This window comes from Dendropsophus ebraccatus, chromosome 7, assembly GCF_027789765.1.
Source record: "Dendropsophus ebraccatus isolate aDenEbr1 chromosome 7, aDenEbr1.pat, whole genome shotgun sequence".
Taxonomy (NCBI): Eukaryota; Metazoa; Chordata; class Amphibia; order Anura; family Hylidae; genus Dendropsophus; species Dendropsophus ebraccatus.
The window spans coordinates 41745608-41765759 of NC_091460.1; the positions used below are offsets into that span (position 1 = coordinate 41745608).

Below are 20152 nucleotides of genomic sequence, written 5' to 3' on the forward strand. Positions count from 1 at the left end.
AGCTTCACACTTCAAAAATACGCAATTGCGTATTTTAACGCAGAACAATTGTATAAAGCCAACCTGCGTTTTGTCTGCTTATTTTTAAGATTGATTCACGCAGCAAATACGTCAAGTGGGTTTGTACCCTAAAGGTGTAACCAGTAGGAAGGGGTTATCTAGCATCTAGTTATCTTTCTTCCAGAGACAGCACCACTCTTGTGTCCAGTTTAGGTAGGGTCCTGTAACTTGGTTGCATTGAAGTGAATGGAGCTTAAATGGAATCTGTAAGCACCTGCGCCCTACCTGAGGTGCTGACAGCGTGCTGTAATTGGACTGCCAACTACAGCCCGGGTGCTCACGGATTCCCTTTAATTGCAAACCTGAACTGGAGACAAAAGTTGATTTGACTCTGGAAGAAAGTGGCCCTGCTACAGCCACTGACTGACTGAGCGGGCCTGTGACATCACGCCCCTGCTCAGACCAAGAAGCGGCCAGAACCGGGGAACCGGAGCTACGGGATACCAGCACCAGAGCGGGAGCAGGGGAGGTCAAAGCCTGTTACCTCTTTCATCCTCCCCCTTCCTGAACACTATTACAAAAATCGTGGTGTTCTCCTTTAAAACCTATTTTTTTCTCCAGGGTACTCCTTTGAAAAATTTTCAACAGCTTGAAGACAACTGATATAGCCTAAAATGTGTCTAAAATTAGATCTATTGAATTACCACAGAATACGCTTCTATCTTGCTTGTTGCAGTAAAATCTCATTCATAAATTCATTTCATCATCTCATCTAAAAAAGTTTGAAGAGATCTGTTCATTATGGTGTTCTCTTTTATGTAGCACTTAACCTTTGTTGCCAGGGCAGGATACTTGTCACAATCATTAATCATTACGTGGTAAATCAGATGAGCATATGTTACACATGGCAATGAAACAGCCGCAATAAAGGTCAATTCAACATCATTAACTCATGTTTTTCATGTGCATTGCCGTCAGTAACAATCAAGGGCATTCTTCTCCCAAGAAACAAACAGCATCCTTAACTTGCAAATCAAATGATTCATTCTGTGCCTCGCAGTGTGTTATCTGAATTTTAAGGCTGGAATTGTGGTTTTATGATTCCAATCAATACCGCTGCCCTAGAAAAGAAATCCCAGCGCTCACAGAACAGACCTTGACCTTTCCGAACAACAAATGGAAGAACCTAGACACTATAGATCAGTGGAGCATCTTACGGCAATCCCCCATACACTCTGCTCAAGACACAACAAAACATTAATCAAGTGGTGTGACCATATTAATCCTCTAACAAATTATTTATGATTATTACTTACAGGACATCTTTATTTCATAAAAGTCGCTGTTCCCTTCAGTCTCTGCTCCCACTATGTTGTAGAAACTTTATATGATTCTAAGGATATATTCCCAATTCTTTAAGGTTACAAACCCACTTGCCGGATCTGCAGCGAGTCTCCTTGCTGCGTTTTTGCAGCGAGACTCGCTGCAGATCCTGGCCCTATATTTTCAATAGCAGATTTTGTCTGCAGCCCGCCCCATTAACCCCCCGGCCGCCGGACATTATACATTACCGGGTCCCCGTTCCTGCTTGCTTCGGGGCTCCCGGTGTCTTCGCGGCCTGCCCGACCAATCAGTGCGCTGCGGCGGGGCAGCGCACTGATTGGCCGGGCGGAACGTGCCCGGGAGCCGCTGAAGCAAGCAGGAGCCGGGATCAGGTAATGTATATCGCCCCCAGCCCCCGGCCGCACGATCGCCCCCAGCCCCGCAGCCCCCGACCGCACCATCGCCCGCAGCCCCCGGCCGCACGATCGCCCCCAGCCCTGCAGCCCCCGACCTCACGATCGCCTCCAGCATCGCATCCACCCGGCCGCACGATCGCCCCCAGCGGGCGATCGTGCAGCCGGGGGCTGCGGGCGATCATGCGGCCGGGGGCTGCAGAGCTGCGGGCGATCATGCGGCCGGGGGCTGCAGGCGATCGTGCGGCCGGGGGCTGCGGGGCTGGGGGCGTTCGTGCGGCCAGGGGCTGCGGGGCGATCGGGGCTGCAGGAGGGCGGGCAGGATATACATTACCAGGTCCCCGCTCCTGCTTGCTTCGGCGGCTCCCGGCACGTTCCGCCCGGCCAATCAGTGCGCTGCCCCGCCGCAGCGCACTGATTGGCCGGGCGGGCCGTGAAGACACCGGGAGCCCCGAAGCAAGCAGAAACGGGGACCCGGTGATGTATAATGTCCGGCGTCCGGGGGGTTAATGGGGCGGGCTGCAGACAAAATCGCAGCAGGGATGTACATCCCTGCTACGAGTTTCTCTGCTATTGAAAGTATAGGGCCAGGATCTGCAGCGAGTCTCGCTGCAAAAACGCAGCAAGGAGACTCGCTGCAGATCCGGCAAGTGTGTTTGTAACCTAAAAGTGACACTGTACCCCCTTTTTTGCATTATGAGTTCTGTACAGAGGTGTAATGGGTAAATATTGCAGGTTTCATACCTTATTTTATATCATATGTCATGGTTCTTGTTCCAGTTAAAAGTGATCTTTTATCATCTGTGGATTGTGTCACCTGGGCGGGTCTTCTTGCCTGAAGCGCCACTTAGTCCCACCCACAACTATGCCATAGACCCTGGCCCTCCATGACGCATAGCCGTATAGGCCCTGCCCCTTTTACGTCCATTGAACCGCTAAGAGGAGCTGCAGCCGCAAAGCCCCACCCAGGTAGCACAATCCGCAGATGATAAAAGATCACTTTTTACTGGAACAAGCACCATGAAGTATGAAACTGCTAAATTTACCCTTTACACCTGTGTATAAATGTCATAATGCAAAAAGGGGGAGACAATGTCCCTTTAAACTTGTTTTGGATCCTGATAGTAGCAAAAATAGGGACCAAAAAGAGGCTGAAAAAACTGAGTACACTCGAGCTTGCTTTTGTCGGATTGTTTGACATTTGAATACCGGTGGCTAAAGAAGTTGGACACAGCCCTAGTGAGTCCAGGAAAACATGGAAACAGCCATAGGCTACCGCCTGGACTCAGTAAGGCTGCATCCAACTTTTTTTAGTCACCGGTATTCAAATGCAGAACGTTGCACTCATCTCTACTGAGTATAGATCTGTTTAGTAAAACAATGCTGACTAAGGGCATTACAGTACTAGGCCATGTTCATACCATGTATTTTTTGGTCTATAGATCGCAGCGGCCTATCATTATCCTCGCCTCCAGACACACTGATGTGAGCGGTATCGCTCACACTGCAGCGGTTTCGCACACATCTAAGGCCTCTCACTGTCATGAACATATATATACAAATTGCTGATGTGAAAGGATTCAAAAAGCCTTTAAAATTGCATGTTTAATGATCAATAGCAGGTAAAATTGTCAGATTATTTTTACTATTTTTTTTTAACTCAACAGAAAAACATTTGTTAGCGCGCACACACATTACAATCTGAGGTCCATGATTCTTACGGCAGTAAAATTTATTGAAGTACTTTTTTGTGTGAGTAAATTTTTGCCAGAAAGTAGAGTTTTACTTATCATTTTCAACCATTAGAAATCATCCGTTTTCATGCAAAAACAGCTTTTTGTACAACCAATTTTTCATTAAACTCAAAAGATTTTGAACTAGTGACAGAAAAGCTGAACAGAATGATGGATCATTTACATTGTTCTGTGCAGCTGATTCTGAGATATCCTCCTAAATAGCAAGGACACTGAGCACTGCACACTAGTCTTCTCCATTATGTGTGTGTGTTCATTAGTCCTCGATATCCATGGGCACCAGCTCCCTCTGTCCACCAGCTCCCTCTGAATGGCAGCTGTCTATCTATATTGTGTATATACACTATGTATACGTAGTGAGCTGTCAATAAGCAGCCAGAGGGTGAAAAAAAGTGATGCAGCATGAAGCAAATTCTTCTATATATCAGGAGAATGGCTGAACAGAATTACTGTAACTGTAATTACTATAACTGTCATTTAATTTTTTTTTTTTTTTTTCAAAAAGCAATAGTTCCAGTGGTTTTTAAGAAACTCTGTAATAGGTTTTATTAAGCAAAAGAGTTTCCTTCGCTTTCCTAAAAGCTGTTTTACTCACTTATCTGTGTCCAATATGATCTATGGAGAGGGGAGGGGTCAAGGGGGTGAGGAAGCACGGAGAGAAGACAAATAGCTAGTGTACAGCAGACAGCACAACATCCTACAATCTTATCTCACCAACTTCCCAGATAAGCAGTGAGCAGTCTGACCAATGAATCCAGTGTTTTCTGTGCTAAGGCACATAGGGGGAGATTTATCAAACATGGTGTAAAGTGAAACTGGCTCAGTTGCCCCTAACAACCAATCAGGTATCACTTTTCTTTCCTCAGGTACTTTGGAAAATGAAAGATGGAATCTGATTGGTTGCTAGGGGCAACTGAGCCAGTTTCACTTTACACCATGTTTGATAAATCTCCCTCACAGTCTCCAAACTGCACAGACTGTCTCTGTCTTCTTCCTGCTGACTCATCCCCCTCCATAGACTATAATGGACACAGCAGAACCTGTCTTCACATTTCTCCTCTGTAATAAAGATAACTTTGCCGGATAAGAAGTGAGGAAGAGCCTGCAAAATAGCTTTCTAAACACAAAAGGAAACTGCTTAATAAAACCTATTACAGAGTTTCTTAAAATCGCTTGCACTATTGATTTCTGAAAAGAAAAAAATTAAATGGCAATTAAACTTTAAGTAATACACCGATCTCCTCAGCATTACTGTCACTCGTTTATGCTGCTGTCATGTAAGGCAACATAAACCTAGTAAGAGATTCCCTTTAAATGTATCTGAGATGTGAAGGGGTGGGTATATATTTAGATTATCATGTGCCTATGTAACCAAGCCCACAGTCAATAACCTATAGCCCCTTTAAATCTATGGGTGTCACTCTAATGGTTTAGATATCAGGGGTTATTCTGCAGCTGAAAAACCTGGGAAGTTTTGGAGAATTTTTCAACAATATAGTTTCATTGGAGCCTGGATATCTATTGGCACATCAGTAGATTATGATAATGAAATCTAATTTTACCCTTTAAAAGATTCTCCCTGTGAGGTTGTCTTAAGCGGAGTGTTTGATGTGTGTTTTAAAGAGAAAACAGAGTTGTGATGTGGATGAAATAACTTTGTATTTCTTTGTAATTCGGGGTAACTGAATGCGGGGGTAAATGAGATGGACTGAATGTTGTGAAGTCGATGTCAAGCACTCTCTACCCAAATCATGTCTGATAAAATATCAAAGAGTCTGGGAAATGTCAGATCTTCCCAGTTCTGTGTCAGCAGCCAAATGACTGATGGTGTTACTGAAATATTAAGTTGCATGAATGTCACAGAAAGGTTATTCATTGACATTGCTTCAAAGGCGATCAAGAAAAATAGTTCTATTACATTTTACATATGATAATGATGAGAATATATACAGCCTTGTCATTTAGGAGATACATAATCAAAGGACCATTACGAGATATGGTTTTCTGTATGGTGAGAATAAAGACTATGGGCCACATGTATCATCCGGCGAATGGATGATTTTCGGCGGAAAGTGCTGATTTGCGTCTTTTTTTATAAAAAAATGGCGGATTTGCGAATAAAATATTCGCAAATCGGCACTTTCCGCCGAGTACGCCAGGGGGCGGAAAGGGGGCGGAGAAGGGGCGGAAAGTGGGCGGAACGGAGGGCGCGGACTCAGAGATTTACCATCCGTTCCGCCAAAATGTAAGCCGAAAACCTACTCCAGTCCTCAGCTGGCGTAGGTTTTCGGCGGTGCGCAACGGCGCGCACGGGATTTATGTAGAGGCAGTCCGCCTCTACATAAATCTCCGTAGCGCCGGAGCTGCGGGGGCATTTTTACGTCCGGCGTAAAAAACGCCGGACTTAATAAATGCCTCCCTATGTCTGGTTTGGATATACTGTACACTTAGAGAGGGGCTCCTGTTTAGCATACCTTGGCCAGATTTAGGATTAGCTGCTCAGTGTTCTTACTCAGTCCTGACCTGTATTACACAGCCAATCCATTGATTTGAATCGGCACTGTGTAATGTTTCATTTCTCCTGTGGTGGCGCTGCAGGGAAACTGAACACTTATTATTAGGTTACACAAGATTGCTACCAGGACTACCAGCAACATTAATGGCTTATGGTCCCTGCACAGTTACTTTGTTTCCCCTTAATGCTACTTGAACTTAATATGTCATTTTGTGCTTTACCCCATGTTATTTGCAGGCTTTAATAGTACCAGCATTGGTTTCATTAGATGTGTGGTGGAAATTACCTCCATTGAGAAATCTGCCTTTATATTATTCAGCAGAGAATGCTTATATATACAGCGCTTCAGCACATATGGTTTATTATCCTGCAGTGTCTTTAACCATCTGTACCTGCAGCACTGTGCATGGTGAAATGGACTTTCAGCAAATCCAGTTCATTTGTCCACTTCACCACAACTACATGGTTATTATAATACAATGCAGAGGTAGGAAAGGATAGCAAAGATTTTCCTATATTAGCTATTTCTTCTAAAAACAAAAAACAAAACATATGTTCACACACACACAGTAAATAAGATGCTTTATTAAGATCTAGTTAATATGCAGTCCAAGGCCGTCATGGGCACTCTTCTTTATACAGTATGGCTGTGCAGTCCTATTGATGTTCTCTGCAGCTTTCTATTATAGCCAGCAGTAACTTTGTTTTATTAGCTTTTCCAGTAAGGCTAGCCCCTCACTACCTACTCCCCTAGTGTCACCCAGGAAAGGCATCTCACCTCGTATTCTCCCTGTATATAGTGCCCTTCAAAATAGACCTCTCCCCTATTATTCCCCCCCTCCCCCTCTTTCCAGTGAATAGTGTCTCCCATGGTAGGCCTCTCCCTTGTTGGTATGATGACAGTTCAGGAGGCCCAGTATATTGCAGGGATGGGCCCCCTGACGTGGTGGGCCCCATAGCGGCCACTCTGGCTGATACTGTGGTAGTTATGCCCCTGACATTGTCTCTTACCAAAGCCATTCAGATCCTTAAAGGGGTAGTGCGGCATTTAACATTTATTCACTAAATAACACACATTACAAAGTTATACAACTTTGTAATGTGTGTTACTTAAGTGAATGGCCCCCCTTCCCCGTGTTCCCTCCACCCCGGAAGTGTGATGCATTATGCTTACTCAATTGCTTGGGTCGACGATGTCATCTTCGGGAGGCCGTCCGTCCCTCATGCTGGCCCCCCTCCAGCGCGTCATCACCTACTCAGCCGCGATTGGCTGAACACAGTTACGTGAGTATATACACCTCGGTGAGTATAATGCACCACACTTCCGGGGTGGGGGGAACACGGGGAAGGGGGCCATTCACTTAAATAACACACATTATAACTTTGAAATGTGTGTTATTTAGTGAATAAATGTTAAACGCTGCACTACCTCTTTAAACTTTTTTCCTACTACCAGACCATTTTACCTTCTTCCAAGACGTCAACTGAAAGAACTGATCATTCACATATTACATTGCTCGACATAAGCCATTGTCCAGAGATGATCAATGTTCGTCTTCCCTGTCTGTGGTTATAATTGTATGGCTGATTGGTGTGTAAGTGTGTGCAGATACATACACACACACACATATTTCTATGACCAGGGCAGGAGAAAAAAATATATATATTTCTTACATTTTTTTTTTTGTGTCCTATAAATCACCCTGGAAGTAGCCATGGCAACAGAAATGGAACTCTCTCTCTATTGTTTACATTGCTGGATGCACAGGGAGGACTGAGCAAAAAAATGGCATGACATACAGTAAGGTCTATATAGGAAAGTTTTTTATATACTTTCATGGCACCTTCAGTAACCTTTAATAATGATGTCATGAAAGTATATACTAATATATATATATATATATATATATATACATATGTATATATATATATATTTTTTTTCTGGTCATTTTTGTTAACCCTGGTAACTTTGTGGCTGGGTACATACACTTTGGACCTCATGATGGTCTGTAGTGTGAGGCAATGGGTACAAAACACAGAAATATGTACACTCAGTCTTCCAGTGTGAACAGATGTGTGAGAAGCTAACTCTCCCAAAGACTTTCTTTATGCAAGCAGTTACTCCCGTTATGCAGTGCTAAGCTCCAAGTAGGGTAGAGAAGACACCTAAGATCGTGTCTAAAAAAGTGCAGGGCGATCTACTGAAACAAGAGGAATCAACCCCAGTAGGACAAAGCTACAGGAATAGGTCTACGTATCCTACTGCGCAGTGCAAGATAACCTGGTAATCTTGGCAGTCTGCTACACCCAGATAACCAATGACAAAGGCTCATGCTACCCACCTAGTACGCGTTCTATGCAACTAGGGGGCAGAAGGCGGTCAGACTTCGTCTATACGTGAATAGAAGTATTAATTATCACTTATGTACAGATTCTACATTGGGCAGGGCTCCTCTGGCAACTCTTCTCTTCCTTCTCTCTGCAAAAGCACTTACTAAAACAAGCACCTACTTCTACTAAGCACTGGTTTACTCTATTGTCAGCAATTAAGTTTACTAAGATTTGCACTACCTATATTAAGCGTACTGTTTACCTGCAACATTATTCAGTAAAGTGTACTATTTTTGTATGCTAAACACACAGGACTCTGCCTCCTGTATTTGCACCTGCACCCATACACACACCATCCTCTACCTTGGGTTATTTTCCCCTTCTCTGTGGGTGGCGGTACCAACATCCCTGGTGGGTCTACTACCACTCCAGGTTGCTGAGACAAGTGCCCAAAGGACCCGCAACATGCCCAGAGGGGACATAATCCGGCTGAAAACAGGTACCAACATCACACCCATGTACTGCTACAGTGCTGGCGTCACAACAAACAACATCACAATCACTGGCCGAGTCACCACACTCCCTCATTATTATAGATGAGAATTACCCATTAGTATCTTTGCCATGTCAACTTTAACCCTTTAGACACCAAATTGGACTGAATTGTCTGCAAACAATAATTAATATTCTCGCTGTAGACTTTTAGCACTTGGTAACATAACATTTTGATTATTTCTTAGACAAAAGGCCAGTCCAGCTTATTAATACATTATTCTCCAAAGGTCATTGTGACACAGTTTATTAGAATGCTATACTTGACCTTATATAATATACAGTACGTGAGAAGGCTGCAATAATCTTTTACTACTTAAACAGTACAGGCACAAATAAAGTTCTGCTTTACATACATAATGTACATAATCATCAGGGTGACCTCATAAACAAATACACCCCATCAACAGTACAAACAGCCTTCCCTTTACAAAAAGTACAGCTCACTATACTTACCAGAGTCAGCATAACTTATCAAGATGGGAAAACTCCTTTAAAATGGGGTAGAGGGTCTCTTAGATTATTCTTAAAGGGGACCTATCAGCATGTCAGAAAAATCTAACCTGCTGATAGCTCCCTAATGGGCACAGGGTGCTAAGGATGAAGATATGTCTGTTACCTTCATCCTCAGCGTTCTTCACGTGCTGTATATTCTGAAAACCTCAGTCCGGTAAGCCGGTAGGCACATTATGAGTGGGGCTACTGCCCCCAAGCACCGACCTAGCCCGCCTCCAGCTGGCCCCCCTCTTTGATAATCATTAGAAGGGGCGGCCGGCTGGGGGCCTAACCCCAGGCACACAACGATCCTCACTCGGTGCCCACTAGGAAGCTATCAGCAGGTCAGATGCTGACCTGCTTTAAGAAACAGGGCCCGGATGAAGAAGAAAAATAGAGCCTAAGGGCCATATGACATAGGGCAATTATCGACCAAACAGACTGATATGGCCTTGTGTAATAGGCCCAATGATTAGCTGATGAAGAGGTAAATGCTCATTCACTGGCCGATTTTGGCAGATTAAAAAATGGTCAGACACATATCTCCCCACATAATAGGGGATTTGTGTTCAGCGAATGAAGGTAAGTAAGGTCTAATGAATAACCATTTGTGTGGCAATGCCTGCACGATCATCAACCCATGAAACGGCTGTTCAGACAAGCAGCGGTCAACAAGAGACAATGTCTATTTTTAAGTATTGGATAGCAATATATTTTTACTTGTAAAAGTCACCGGGTCGGCTAAATAAATAAAATAACCTGTGCTCACCTGCTGCTCTTTGTGATGGGAACTCAGCCTGTGATTGGTTGAGCAGGCATTTCCTGTGAGTTGAGATGAAAGCAGGAAGCACTGCTCAGCAGGGACTGGGCAGTCACTACAGGGCTTATGAGTATAGATTATTTTCATGCCAGCCAGAGCCCATGAAGAAAACATTTATGGTGATTGACAGCCCATGTAATAGCATGGACATTGACTTAAAGGGCAGTTACATCCATTAGAAGTTTTATCCTTTTGAAGGAGAGCTATTTGCATGCTAAGGAGCATTGCCTGGCTTATCAGTCTCCCTATGTGTTCTTCCTAAAGACAATGAATACCCCAAAGATCTACTTCATTTTCCAATACCACCAGTCCTGCCAACATAGATGGTGTATCCTACCATGGTGCCAAATGACAAACCTGGCTCACCGAGCTCTACAGTATATAATTATATATGTATACATCACTTACCCATGTAAGGCTTTGTACCTGCCATGGATGAAGCTTTTTCATTTCCTTTGACAATTGTAGCTATGTTAAAATCCGTAATGTGCACGTGTCCTAAAACAAAGAAACAAGAAATTAATGGCAGAAATTTGCGTCAACTTGTCTCCTTTCTTCCTGTAATGAGATGTAATGTTAAAGCTCTTCTCTTGCCTGTGCACAGGCTGTCAACACTTGAAAATGTTTTCTTCGAGATTCAGTAACAGATTAGACAGAACCAACATCTAGCTCTGAAGCAATCTAAGACGTGAAAATAGAAGTAGCTGGATAGAATGGAATAAAAGGAGACTAAACTAGGAGGTGTGTTTTTCTATAATTTAATGATACTTGGAAAATATTACATTTACAACTTTATATTATATGCAAATGTGGGAATTTTTCCAAGAAAAACTCGAGTATGCAGCACCTGATGGGGAAGGGCATGACTGTCTCCAGGCACTGAATCAGTTAACAGCTCATCGGATTTGGAGTGTTTTGTTAGAAAAAAATACAGTATAGTCGGTAATTCATGTTATAGAGCAGGAGGAGCTAAGAACATTCATACATAGTTTATGGGAAAGGTTTGAGGATAACTTGTCAATTATTCACATGATCCACATATTCTTTTTGGTTAAACAGTCAAGTGGGCGGGCCTACTCAGTGATTGACCGCTTTCTCTCTATTGGACCACCTATTTGGCTAGTTCACTTAGAATGAGCAGAGGCGTGTATTGATAAATAACATGTTATCCTTAAACTTTTCTCATAAAACTATATATCAATCTTCTCAGCCCCTCAAGCTCTATAACATGATCGCTAGTGATAAGACTGTATTTTCAATTTGGCAGGTAGACATTTAGCATCCTCTAAATCCATCCATCCATTAGAACCTTTTTCTCACTTTTGTTTTTGAATTTTTTTTATGAGTAATTTTATCCTGGCTATAATGGAAATGCTCTGTATACAATGGATTGTGGTAGACTCGTGCTGTATACAGCAGCCCATCTGTCAGATTCTTACCTTGCCCCGCTCCAGCGACGTCATCTTCAACAGCTGGAGCACCGCATCAGATGTCCAGTAGCACTGCGGGTCTTCATTGCAGCCCTCCCAGACAGGTGACGTCAGGCATACTCTATGGCATCCCTAACAACCTGGGGTGCCACAGGTCCACGTCACCCAGTGGGAGTTTTCCTCCTGGCAGGTGTGCTGCAATTGAGTGTGGCTGAAGGGCAAGTCTCTCTGCCAGTCCATCAGGTTTATTGCAGGTGATTGTGGTGAGGATCAGGGGGCCGGTCCAATCACGTTGTCTCGTTCTCCTAGTCCTTACTGGCTACTAGTCTTATTACAAGCATGCTACGTAAACCCTTGCATCTGTATTCTCTGTGTTTCTATATCTGGCTTTTCCTAACCTTGGCTTTGATATCTCTGACCATTCTATTGGTTCCTAATTTTGCACCGCATTGTCCATTAGGTTTGACCACGGGCCTACGACCATCCCTTGTGGTTTTTCTGTCTTTGTCTTGTGTGTTCCACCTCAAGTAAGGACGGTACCTTGCCCTCAGTTGCCTATGGCTGTCTGGAGGTAAGTAGGCAGGAACAGCTGGGTGGGACCAGTCAAGGGCTAACTGTCCATGTCCATGTTATACTCTTACTGTTTCTTCTGAGGCAGTCTAAGCTGACTCCATCTGAACAGACCAAGCTGAAGTATTAAATGGAGCAGAAGATGAAGGCTTGGGATAAGTCAAGAGGTGGATTTTAGATCACTTCACACTAAAGCCAATGTAGTTCATTTGGGCCAGAAGGAAGTGGTCAAGCCATGAAATGTCAGTCACACAGTACAGGATGTATTACTCTTTCTGCAGTCATTGGTAGTCACTGATCATAAGCTGTGCAACATCGAAAACAGGAACAGGTGACAGCCCCCTATAGCAGTGCTTCTCAATTCCAGTCCTCAGGCCTTACCAACAGGTCATGTTTTGAGGATTTCCCATACAAAGAACAGGTGTGATAATACCTGATGCACTGAGTATAATTATATCACCTGTGAAATACTAAGGAAATCCTCAAAACATGACCTGTTGGTGAGGCCTGAGGACTGGAATTGAGAAGCACTGCCCTATAGCATTACCTGACATGTAACTGGACACACATACATATTACGTGTGATATATATACCCGGTTTAGGACCAGACTTTTTTCTTTCTTTTAAATACTGCATTTTCCTGCTTGGTTGCACGCCAATATGTATTTTTTGCTGATTTTCCTTTTATTTTTGCCATACTAGTAAAAACTGATATACTGTTTCTAATTCAGTTTCTGGGCTTTGTGCCATGACAGCAAGACAGCAAAAGTCGAAATTGCTGGCATAATCTCCCCCACAAACATGGGAATCATATATAAGGATTAAAAATACAATTAATTCAACCTATAATTCCACCTATAAATGATACTAAGCGCAATGTTATCTGCCTTATTACTACGTCATTATTCTTATAATATACCTTTCAGTTCATGGGTGTGAACATGAGGAGCGGCACTATTTTTATTAATTTTTATATGGCAATTTTACCAGTTTTCACCTGTGCATCTCTAGTTTTTAGTTGTCCTTGAGCTAAAGGGCAGAGCCTTGTTCTATTATGCCTCTCATACACTGTATGGGTATGTTTACACTGAGCAAAACAGGCGGAATTCCGTGGTGGAGGTCCCTGCCGTGGAATCCCGCTTGCCTCAGTGTCACACAGGGTCTCTATGGGATGGCTCATGCGCCTCCGCTCCCACTGCTCTCGATGTCAATTCTTTGAACGGAGAACGACGTAAGTAGAGGTGCGCGAGCCATCCCATAGAGACACCGTGTGACACTGAGACAGGCGGGATTCTGCAGGGGGGAGCTCCACTGCAGAATTCGGCCTGTTTTACTCAGTGTGAGGCCCTATGGGGAGATCCTGCCCCTTATATCTCTATAGCACTACTTTGCTGTAGGACATTATAGAGTAGAATAAAAAAACGTAAGCCAAAGTCCAAAATTTAAAAGGGATTAAACATATGAATAAGTGTATACCAGCTGAATGTGAGATGAGGTATTTCCTTTGAGGGTACGTTCACACTTACCGGATCCGCAGCTCATTTTCCGCAGCGGATCCGCAGCAGATTTCATTTAAATAACTGAACACAGCATCAAATCTGCACCATAAAATCTGCTGCGAATCTGCTGCGAATCCTGTAGGTGTGAATGCACCCAAAAGGGGTATTCCAGCCAATAACACCTATTTCTGGCCCTCCCCTGAGTAACTTCCATACTAAGGGTGCGTTCACATGTACAGAATCCGCAGCAGATTTGATATCAATGTAACTAAAAAACTAAACACAGCATTAAATCTGCACAATCAAATCTGCTGTGGATCCTGTATGTGTGAACGCACCCTAAAGAGAAGTTGAAAAGTGCTGGCTAAGCCCCTGTTTTAGTAATCTTTGGGGGTCACAGTAGTTGAACCCTCCCAATGGATACGCTTATGGCTGGAATACTCAAGCACTTAATTTATTGATCCATTTTTTCCTTCTTTGCCATGTATACTTTCGAGATAATTGGGTAATTAAAATATCTCTAATACGACAACCTTATCAGTTTCTTCTACTCCGGTTCTCCTCTTCTTTTTTATTTTTCTAGATCTGAGATCTGGGGTTATCTTCGCTTTTAGATAAAGCACAGCGATTCGGCAGAGGTTCACACATTGTTAGAAACCAAAGTAAATCAAGGAGCTTCCTACACATGAGTGAACAGCGAGAAATAGGGTCAGTAAGGAGCCAGACTGTGGAAGATCGTGAAATATTAAGGTCTGCACCCCCCTAAGCAGTGTAGCAGAAGCATCTAAATGAATGTCTAAGGTCAGGGAAATTGCCCTATCATATATTAGCAAACCATTAGTATTTCTTACAAAAAAACGTAATTCCCAGAAATGAATGCTTTGCTGCACATCAGGATCACTGGGTCAGAATTACAGATTACAAGAATGTGCAGTCAGTCATAAGAAAAACCTTGACACGATGGGTAGAGAAAGGCTGAACCTTAGTTCTATTATCATGAAGAGTCATGATATAATCACTGCTCGCAGACTCTGGAGCTGAATGCATCCACTGATGGATGTAATGTGTTATTTCTGCTGGCAGACATCTAGGAAATATGGGGCCAAAAAAGAGTATTAGATAGAAATGGTGCAGAAGGTAGCGCCATATTTATATAGTATCATTTTTTAATGGTTTACTAACCATTAGAGATGAGCGAACCTCCGGAGAAGTCGAAGAAGTTGGATGCAGCCTTAAGGCTGCCTCACAACCAAGGATACAGCCATTGGCCATAGGGTGTATCCATGTTTTCCAGGACTCCCTAGGGCTTCGGCCAACTTCCTTAGCCATCGGTAATCAATGCTGCATGCTCTGGATCGGGCATGTTCATGGTTTGCTCATCTCTACTAGTTCTCTTCTGATTGTATCAGGGCTGAGGATATTAAAAATAAACTATCACCTTTTGTCACTTGTTTTATCAAATATTATATGGTGGAATTTCTTTATTTATATAAACCAAATCTGCAGCACTTTATATACTGCTACGATTTTACAGCATAGATATACTTTTTTTTTTTTTTTAAGGAAACCATAAATTTTAAAACTTTTTATTTTTTGCTGTTGGGCTGTTTTCGATATAAAACCATTTTTGGGACATAGTTCAAGTAGTTTTAAAGCAATAACAAAAGTTGTAGTTAAAAAAAAATTGACATTTTTTAGACCGTTTACAGACCAAAATACATTACAGATTGTGTTATATAATATGTAAGCAGCTGAAAAAGGCCTGACTCCCCTGTATGGGAATCAGAAGGTTGCTGAAGCCTTCTGCTCCTTGGAAGTATCCCTTTCCATCATACAATCGTCGGTTGCGGATAAAACATGATCATGACTAAGCCCCCATGTCTCAGAGTGGATACTTCCAAAATGTTCATTGAGGGCAGGTAACCACTAGAGAGCAGAAATCTTCAGATGTCTTCTGCTCCCTGGAAAATCCCTTTAACTTAATGGATTTAAAATTAATATACAGTATAGGTAAGATTTATCAAAACCTTTATAGAGAAACAGTTACCCATAGCAAACAAAAAGGGCTCAGAAAAATGAGAGCTAGAATCTGATTGGTTGGTAAAAAAAAAAAAAAAAAAAGCCTGCCAGGAAACCTCTATACATAAGTTGATCGACTGATCCTACCAAAATCTGTAGGTTCAGGTGATATACTATCTGTTTTAGGTTATGATCCCACTATAGGGGAAAGGCGGCCATCTATTTATAATGACGTCCGCTAATAATGGCATTTATATACGACAGCTCGTTTCCATAGTGGTAACATAGCCTTAGGGCCCTATTACATGGGCCGATTATCGTGCAAATTACCTTTATATTGTTTACGTTTAAATGAAAATTGTTTCAAGTAAATGCAGGCAACGATCAAACGACCAAGAAATCATTCATTTGGTGCTGACACCAAAATCATTGTTGATCGTTCGCTAATTGTTCGCTGTAATTCTATATTTTTCCTTCATTAGCTGGGATCAGATGGAATAAATGATATAAAAATTATCATAGTAACGATTATAATTAAGGACATTACCTGGCTCTGACTGCACAGGGTCCCGCTCTGCCGCCCAGCCAATCAGTGTGTTGCCCAGCTGCAGCCACTGATTGGCTGGGCGGCAGAGCAGGACCCCGGGACCCCGTGAAGCCAGAGCCACGTAATGTATGGAGACAGCGTGCGGGAGGCGAAGGGGTTAAGGGGGCGACTGCATTAAATACACGCAGCGGTCTTTCAGACCACTGATTGTATGCCTTCCGGGACCTCGGCTCGTAGCAAAAAACTTGCACCCTTAGAGCGTGTAGAGCGTGTAGAGGCCCAACCTTTCAACAAAGAAAAAGGCAACACCCATTTATCAACTTATTCATACATTTCCAGGAGGAATAACAGAAAGATGAAACTAGACAAAGGGAAAAATGAATATTGTCTTTTCTTTTTTAAATTTTCTAGGTTTTGGTCTTCCCCCAGATTTGGTTGACAAATACTGACCCACACACATAGGGCCCTTGGTGTTTCATGGCCTGCATCTGGATTCATGTCCAGGGTTACATTATTACTCCATCAATGGTTACTAGTTGTGCTATGGTTTTTCTTTTATGAGGAAAGTAGACACTCCAGATGGCTCCCACAATCCCTGGTTTAGGAGGCCAATGCATTAACCATAGGACCTACTGGAGCCTCCTAAACCTTGAATTGTGGGTTTAAATTCCATGTGGTGTACTGTATGGCTGGGATCATACTGCTTATTTTATTTCTTTTTATTTTTTTGCAGTGTTTTTTTTTCCCCGTCCGTTTTATGCAAAAATGGATGAAAAAATAGATTTGTGTGCATCCTTTTAATCCATTTTTCCATTGAAAATGATAAAAGAGGGATCAAAGAACGAATTAAAACAGATCCGTTTTTTAGCGTACAGAAAACCAAAAATAAATGTGTTTTGATTCTTTTTTTTTTTTTTTTTTTCTTTTTAAAGAAAGTCAATAGAAAAATGGATTACACAAATACATCAGTCATCAGGTGAAAAAAATGGACTGCAAAAACGCAGTGTGTACCCAGGCTTTTCCTACTTTCTTTCTAAAAAAGAAAAAAGTGTTTAGTTGTTCTGTACCTTAATTTAGCTTCCATAGACATCTCTGAGGGTCTACTATGTCTGCTACTTTTTTTTGCTAATAATGACATGTTCAAATGGGTGCTCTTATATGGAGGCATTTCCACTTGAATTAAATCTATTGTTCTATGGCAGCGCTTCTCAAACTTTTTCTCCTGGAGCCTCACCCACCAGACCAAGGCAATGCTTGCGTCTCACCAGACTGACCAAGAGGATGCCTGGGCCTCACTATCTGTGGTGAAAGTCCATTTAAAAGCTAGAAAAAATTCTAGGGCTACCTTTCACTCATCTCCCAAGCTCTCTATACTAATAAAGCAAGTGAAAAATAAGTTAATAATGTTGCTAAAATGGAGATTTTTGCAAACAGCAAAAGGACTGTGCAGATCATAGTCACTTTTGTGAAACCTGGCTCCCCAGCTGTGCCTCACCAACAACTAGGGGGCGCCTCACTGGAGAGACCCGCCTCACAGTTTGAGAAGCACTGACTTATATCACCACATATATAACCACATATATCACCAGATATATCACCACTTATATCACCACATACATCACCATATATATCACCATACATATCACCCCTTATGTCGCCACATATATCACCATACATTTCACCATCCATATCACCACATATATCACCATCCATATCATCACATATATCAACATATATATCACCACATATCACATTATATATCACCATACATATCACTACATATATCACCATAAATATCACCACATATATCACCACATAAATCACCATACATATCACCACATATATCACATCATATATCACCCCATATATCACATCATATATCACCATACATATAACTTCATATCTCACCATATATATCACCACACATATCACATTATACATCACCACATATATCACCATTCATAACACCACATGTATCAGTATACAAATCACCACATATATCCCCTATATATCACTATACATATCACCATAAATATCACCATATATATCACCATACATATAGTGGCGTAGCCACCGTGGTCGCGGGGGTCGCCGCCGCGACCGGGCCCGCCACAAAGGGGGGCCCGCGGGGCCCTCAGGGCCCCGCAAGGCCCTCCCTTTCAATCACTCTTGTGACCGCAAGCATTGTTTTGCTTGCGGTCACAAGAGTCCGACTCTGTCTTCCCCCGGCTGCTGCGCAGCTGCCGGGGATGTCGCATCTTATCCCCGGCAGCGCACGCATCCCAGAGCTCCCTGCGCGCCTTGGGCCCTGACTTCCGGTTCCGGCGTGTAGGGAGCTCTGGGATGCGCGCGCTGCCGGGGATAAGACGCGACACCCCCGGCAGCCGCGCAGCAGCCGGGGACAGACCGAAGGAGTGAGGATCAATGTGGGAGCGCGTTGTCAGGTGAGTTAAGTTTTGTTTTTTATCAGCCTGTACGGGTGGGGGGAAAGAGGGGGGCATCTATGAGGGTGGGGGGAAAGGGGACCATCTATAAGGGAGGAGGGGGGGGTAAAGGGGACCATCTATAAGGGAGGAGGGGGGGTGAAGGGGACCATCTATAAGGGAGGAGGGGGGGGTGAAGGGGACCATCTATAAGGGAGGAGGGGGGGTGAAGGGGACCATCTATAAGGGAGGAGGGGGGGTGAAGGGGGCCATCTATAAGGGAGGGTGGGTGAAGGGGACCATCTATAAGGGAGGGGGGGTGAAGGGGGCCATCTATAAGGGAGGAAGGTGAAGGGGGCCATCTATAAGGGAGGGGGGTGAAGGGGGCCATCTATAAGGGAGGGGGGGGGGTGAAGGGGACCATCTATAAGGGAGGGGGGGTGAAGGGGACCATCTATAAGGGAGGGGGTGAAGGGGACCATCTATAAGGGAGGGGGGGTGAAGGGGGCCATCTATAAGGGAGGGGGGGTGAAGGGGGCCATCTATAAGGGAGGGTGGGTGAAGGGGACCATCTATAAGGGAGGGGGAGGAAGGGGGCCATCTATAAGGGAGGGGGGAGAGGGGGCCATCTATAAGGGAGGGTGGGGGGAGAGGGGGCCATCCATAAGGGAGGGTGAGGAGAGAGGGGGCCATCTATAAGGGAGGGGGTAAAGGGGGCCATCTATATGGAGGGAGGAGAGAGGGGGCCATCTATAAGGGAGGGGGTAAAGGGGGCCATCTATATGGAGGGGGGAGAGGAGGCCATCTATAAGGGAGGGTGGGGGGAGAGGGGGCCATCTATAAGGAGGGCAACATGGGGGGAGAGGGGCCATCTATTTGGGGGGGGGCAACATAGGGGGAGAGGGAATACACAGAGGGGGGCATATATTATTAGGGGGTCACATAGAGTCAGGGCTACCCACTAAAGGAGTGTGTAAAGGGGACAATACAGATGTGCAGTGTGTATATAGATGAGGATGGTGCGAGAGTGAGGAGACTAATATGTCTGTCTGGCAGATTCTGTGGATTCGTGGCTCGGAGAAGTTCTCATAACGGCCCAGGGCAAATGGAGAAGAAGATGAAAAGGGAAGAACTCCGATCAGAGAAGACGTCCCCCTGTGAGTCACCTGATATATCTGCACTGTAATGTATATGGTGTATAGAACCTTTGTAGAGCTGGGGCCACCTCTATATGACTGGATGAGGTGATTTAGTATACTGGATTTGGTCAGTAACGATATGGTGGTGATGGTAGTGGTTGTGGTGTGGCAGTAATGTTTCCTTCCTATATACTGGTATTACTGGTAATATAGGTCTCAGTATACAGGATTTGGTCGGTAACAGTATGGCAGTAATATGTTCGGTGATAATACTTTCTCTTCCAATATGCTGGTGTTAGTGGTAATATCTGTCTTGGTGTG

General features: G+C 43.7%; 1 protein-coding gene across 1 annotated transcript in view; it reads right to left on the reverse strand.

The window, feature by feature from the left end:
* The window catches only part of STK32B (serine/threonine kinase 32B), a 207402-nt gene that overhangs the window by 52755 nt on the left and 134495 nt on the right, over positions 1-20152 (reverse strand). The window contains exon 6 of the mRNA XM_069976434.1: positions 10612-10701. Within this exon, the coding sequence (XP_069832535.1) occupies positions 10612-10701 (90 nt within the window). The remainder of the gene's footprint in view (positions 1-10611; positions 10702-20152) is intronic.